The following is a 5,281-nucleotide window of genomic DNA, read 5'->3' on the forward strand; positions in this document are numbered from 1 at the left end:
GGTTTGAATTACAATATGGCACAGAAGTTACAATGTAGGAAAAATGGAAAGTGTAATGAAAGTTACAATGTAGGCAAAATGGCAGGTGTTATGAAATGGTGAACAGAAGTTACAATGGTACAGGATAACTAAAAACAATTTCATTCATGAGTCCTACAACACCCCTGCCTCTGCTTGAACCAAAACTGATCAGAGAAAAGGCTTGCAGAGAGCAGTGAAGGGCGTTGGGAGACACACCTAGACCCCTCCTGACAAGGGTGACAGGATTAAGGCAACTCCCCATGCCTCATCTGCATCAAGCTGGGACAGGGAGACATCCCCATTAGCACACAGAATACAGAACAGAGATTCCAAGGCAAAAACCGCATTGAACTCTGGGACCAGAAAAGCAGGGACGCACTGCATGATGGGGGATCTCTCCTCCAGATGTTAATGAACCTGCCTGCACACACCCAGCTCAGCAATTATCAGACCAATTCTAGTAATGAATCCTTAATTGAGATCCAAATACTGAAGCAGCCTACAAAAACAAGAAGGAGTCTGGTGGCACCTTAAAGACTAACAGATTTATTTGGGCATAAACTTTCGTGGGTAAAAACCTCACTTCTTCAGATGCATAGAGTGAAAGTTACAGATGCAGGCATTATATACTGACACATGGAGAGCAGGGAGTTACTTCGCAAGTGGAGAACCAGTGTTGACAGGGCCAATTCAATCAGGGTGGATGTAGTCCACTCCCAATAATAGATGAGGAGGTGTCAATTCCAGGAGAGGAAAAGCTGCTTCTGTAATGAGCCAGTGGGGTGGGAGTATCCCAGCACTAGGGACCCTAGATCCTGCAGGATAGCTCCATTGGGAGGGGACTTGCAGAAGGGAGAAGTAGAGCTCCGTATGAAAACACAAGTGACACAAGCAGTACAATGATAGGATTACAGAACCCCCTTCCCCAGAAGAATAACCCAAATAAATGAGCATACCCCAAAGTAACGGGCAAATCTGGTAACACTCCCCAGTGGGTGTTGGGTGAGCCTAGGGGCTGCAGCTACTCACAAGGGGCCCCGCGGGTTGCGGGTGGCATTCATCTTCATCCCCTTGATGATGAGGATGGTGCCCGCAATGATGCCGATGATGCCCACGGCCAGGCCCAGGGCGCACACCAGGGTCTCTGTGGTCTCGGGGACAGGGGTGGGCACCTGGACTTCTGGAGAGAGGGGGAGAGGGACAGGTCATGGAATGGGGGGGGGCTGTTCCCAACCTTCCCCCCCTTCCCTCCCAGAGCCGGGGAGAGAACCCAGGCATCCTGGCTCCCAGCCCTGTGCCCAGCGGGGTCCCCGGGCGCCCCGGCCTTACCCCAGTGCTTCGTGAAGGGCTCGGGCAGCCCCCAGTGCTCCACCCGGCAGTCGTAGAAGTCGCCCTGGCTGGGGAGGAAGGGCAGGTAGGAGAACTTGCGGAAGGAGTTGTCTGGGCGGGGGTAGAAGTCGGTCTCGGAGACGCCCTCGGTCACCTCCTGCCCGTTCTTCAGCCACGTCATGCGGAGCACCGGTGGGGAGAACTTGTCCACGAAGCAGATCAGGACGTTGGGCTCGCCCAGCTCCACGGGGTCTTCGGGGAACACGGTCACCTCAGGGGGCACTGGGGAGACAGGAGTTAGTGGGTCCCATTCCCTGCCCCCCTGAGCCAGCCAGTCCCTGGTGCTCACGCTGAAGCTCACGGGTCTCTCCCCAGGACTGTGGGGGCATCACCGGGGCTGTCCCAGCTCCACACCCTGATGGCTCATGGGGCACATGGGGCAGGGGACAGAATCCCTCAGGGACTGGGAGGGGAGCTGAGTGCGGATGCACAGTCTCTGGTGGGGTCTGGTACTGGGGTGGGTGGGTGTGTGAGCAGGGGACGGTGGGGCAAAGACAGGAGGAGTCTCTGTATAGAAAGGTGGTGGGAGGGCTCAGGTCCCTAGGGGAGAGGGCGGGGGAGGGGTCAGCTCCCTGGCGGGGAAGGTGCCCCCCACCGTGTTGTGGCATACCGTACCGTTTTGGGCCCGTGTGCGGTTGGACCTCTGGATTATGATCTCCATGTTCTTCTTCAGCACAGCCATGTTGCCCAGGGCGCCCTGCGCCTCGAAGCTGGTGAACTTGCCGAAGTCGGGCAGGCGCCAGACGGTCTCCTTCCTCTCCAGGTCCACATAGAAGATCTCGTCCTGGTCGAACTCGAACATGAACTCCCCGGTCTCCTGCTGGGCCGGGTCCGTGCGCTGGTAGAACCCCACCTGGGAGAGCATGTTCTCCGCTGCGGGGAGACGGGTGTCAGCACCGGCCACCCAGGGGGGCTGATCCCCACCCCGGGGGAGGGGGTCTCAGCGCTTCCCCCAGCAGCGCAGCCCCTGGCTCCCGGGCTGTGACATTCGCACTAGGGCTCCCCGGTGTCAGGGGAAGGCAGGTGCATGGAGCACGGTGCCCCCAGCATCGCGGTGGGGCCCTGGGGCCAGCACTGACTGCCAGAGGAGAGCACCCCTGCCCCTCCCCCCAGCACATAAGAACGGCCAGCCTGAGTCAGACCAAAGGTCCATCTGGCCCAGTATCCTGTCTGCCGACAGTGGCCAATGCCAGGTGCCCCAGAAGGAGTGGACCTAACAGGCAATGATCAAGTGATCTCTCTCCTCCCATCCATCTCCACCCTCTGACAGACAGAGGCTAGGGACACCATTCCTTGCCCATCCTGGCTAATAGCCATTAATGGACTTAACCTCCATGAATTTATCAGTTCTCTTTTAAACCCTGTTATAGTCCTAGCCTTCACAACCTCCTCAGGTAAGGAGTTCCACAAGTTGACTGTGCGCTGTGTGAAGAAGAACTTCCTTGTATTTGTTTTAAACCTGCTGCCTATTAATTTCATTTGATGACCCCTAGTTCTTGTATTATGGGAATAAGTAAATAACTTTTCCTTATCCACTTTCTCCACATCACTCATGATTTTATATACCTCTATCATATCCCCCCTTAGTCTCCTCTTTTCCAAACTGAAGAGTCCTAGCCTCTTTAATCTCTCCTCATATGGGACCCGTTCCAAACCCCTAATCATTTTAGTTGCCCTTCTCTGAACCTTTTCTAGTGCCAGTATATCTTTTTTGAGATGAGGAGACCACATCTGTACGCAGTATTCGAGATGTGGGCGTACCATTGATTTATATAAGGACAGTAATATATTCTCAGTCTTATTCTCTATCCCCTTTTTGAATGATCCCTAACATCCTGTTTGCTTTTTTGATCGCCTCTGCACACTGCGTGGACATCTTCAGAGAACTATCCACGATGACTCCAAGATCTTTTTCCTGACTTGTTGTAGCTAAATTAGCCCCCATCATATTGTATGTATAGTTGGGGTTATTTTTTCCAATGTGCATTACTTTACATTTATCCACATTAAATTTCATTTGCCATTTTGTTGCCCAATCACTTCGTTTTGTGAGATCTTTTTGAAGTTCTTCACAGTCTGCTTTGGTCTTAACTATCTTGAGCAGTTTAGTACCCCCTAGGGCTGCCCTGGTGCAAGGACTGAGAGAGCAGAGACCCTCCTGCTGACCCCTGCTCAGTTCCCTGGTTTCCATTCACGTGGGGATTCAGGGGGGGAGGGGTCTGGCTCAGGGCTGAGGCTGGGATCCCCCGGGGCCCAAGGGAGTTCGGCACCTAAATCCCAGGACCTAGAAATCCCAGCTCACCTGGCAGCATCTCACCGAGCGATTGTAAAGGAGGGAACCTGCCACCACTAGCCAAGGAGAGAGTCTGCCCTGCAGAGGCCCCCCCCCCCATGGGTCTGAGTCCTGGGGAGACAATTGGGCCAGGCTGGGGAGCGGGGCCAGGGGCTCCCTGCTCTGCACAGACGCACTCACTGCTCAGCAGGGTCTGGCCCTGGCGCGGCTCTTTGGGGAACGTTCCCCCATCCCCCCTCCCCCCCCCGTGCCTGGCAACCCCCTGGGAGGGGTCAGCCCCCGAGTCCTTGTGGGGGAGGGGGGGTTGCACTCCTAGGGCAGGGCTGTGTCGTACCCAAACCTCAGCGACTTCCCCACGATCCCTCTGCTGCCCCCGCGCCAGCCTCCCCACCCCCTCCCTGCTACGGGAGTGAGACCCTCCTCCCTCCACCCCATCCAGATCAGCCCCCCCACCCCTACCTGCCCACCCCCTCCCCTGCGTGCCATGGGGTGGGCAGGAACCCTCCTCCCTGCAGCTCCCCCCAAATCTGGCTCACCCTGGTGCCCCATCAGCCCCCCCATTGTCCCTCCCTGGGGGTGGGGAGCCGGGCGCTATGGGGGTGAAGCCGCCCCCCAGGCCCAGGTGTCCCAGCCCCCGCCACACCCGTACCTGTCACCGCCCCGGTGCCCGGCAGGGCCAGCAGGGTGAGCAGCGCCAGTTGGGCCATGGGGACGCCCCGTCCTGCGCCCATCTCCTCTCCCCGGGCACTGGGCTGGGCGCGGGGCCGGCAGCACTAGGGGGTCAGGGGGGCACATGTCACACCCCGGGGGGGGGCAGGGCTGGGGGCAGCGCCCGGCATTGGCCAGGGGAGCCCGGCCCAGGGGCCTGCGCCCAATGGCAGAAATCCCTGCGCTGACCAGGCTGTTACCGGGCAGAGCAGCAGCGCTGAGCCTCGCCCAGAGGAGATGGAGAAATTCAGGGTTCCGATAATTCTTGTGTTTTCCTAAAGCCCCAGCTCCAGGAGTCACGTGGGTCTGGGACGATCCCAGCCTCGTTCTTGGAGACCAAGGGAGTGTCCAGCCCTCGGGGCTGTGGGGAGAGCTTCAACCTGTGACCCTCGGGCACTCTAAGGGGTCAAAGAGCAGAAGGTAAATAAACCCCACAGCTGGGATTTGTACGTCATCGCAGGATTTTTGGTGAGCCTGACTCATGATTTTTTGTGGGGGTCACACCATAGGCATAGTTTGACTTTTATATTTGGCGGGGGGCAGCTCCCAGTCAGGACAACGAGGCCATGCATCGGGGGGGGGGGGCAAATTCTGTGCCTGTCCAATGTTTGCAGTTTGGGGGGGGCAATGGCCCCCCTGCTCCCTCAAATTACACCCCTGAGTCATGCCTATGACCCATACAGTTCTGCGCTGGGAGTGTCACACCTCTGACCCCAAGGCACCCTGATGGCTCAAAGAGCAGAAGGCAAATAAAAAGAACCTCACAGCTGGTATTGTTACATAAACTCAGGATTTTACAGCCAATCTCATAATTTTGGAGCATTTGGGGTTCGCAGTACTGCAAATTCCCAGCCAGACGCCAGTTCCTGT

The 5,281-nt window shown here is 56.9% G+C and overlaps 1 protein-coding gene across 1 annotated transcript; it reads right to left on the reverse strand.

Moving 5' to 3' along the window:
- Positions 1-1,046: 1,046 nt before the first annotated feature.
- On the reverse strand, positions 1,047-4,434 carry LOC112121455 (mamu class II histocompatibility antigen, DR alpha chain-like). Its single transcript, XM_026662259.1, has 4 exons — positions 4,353-4,434; positions 2,026-2,283; positions 1,351-1,632; positions 1,047-1,201 (listed from the first exon to the last, which is right to left on the reverse strand). Exons 1-4 carry the CDS (start codon positions 4,432-4,434, stop codon positions 1,047-1,049), a joined length of 777 nt encoding a protein of 258 aa, XP_026518044.1.
- Positions 4,435-5,281: the final 847 nt, after the last annotated feature.

This window comes from Terrapene carolina, unplaced genomic scaffold (genome assembly GCF_002925995.2).
Source record: "Terrapene carolina triunguis isolate 2854851 unplaced genomic scaffold, T_m_triunguis-2.0 Scaffold25052, whole genome shotgun sequence".
Taxonomy (NCBI): Eukaryota; Metazoa; Chordata; order Testudines; family Emydidae; genus Terrapene; species Terrapene triunguis.

What these genes read in the sequence shown, in the direction of transcription:
- LOC112121455 (XM_026662259.1), bottom strand. Translation starts at nt 4,434, where the DNA reads ATGGGCGCAGGACGGGGCGTCCCCATGGCCCAACTGGCGCTGCTCACC. An exon ending in GGGCACCGGGGCGGTGACAG is followed by an intron (nt 2,284 to 4,352) that starts GTACGGGTGTGG and finishes GTCTCCCCGCAG; the next exon opens with CGGAGAACATGCTCTCCCAG. An exon ending in GCCCTTCACGAAGCACTGGG is followed by an intron (nt 1,202 to 1,350) that starts GTAAGGCCGGGG and finishes CCCTCTCTCCAG; the next exon opens with AAGTCCAGGTGCCCACCCCT.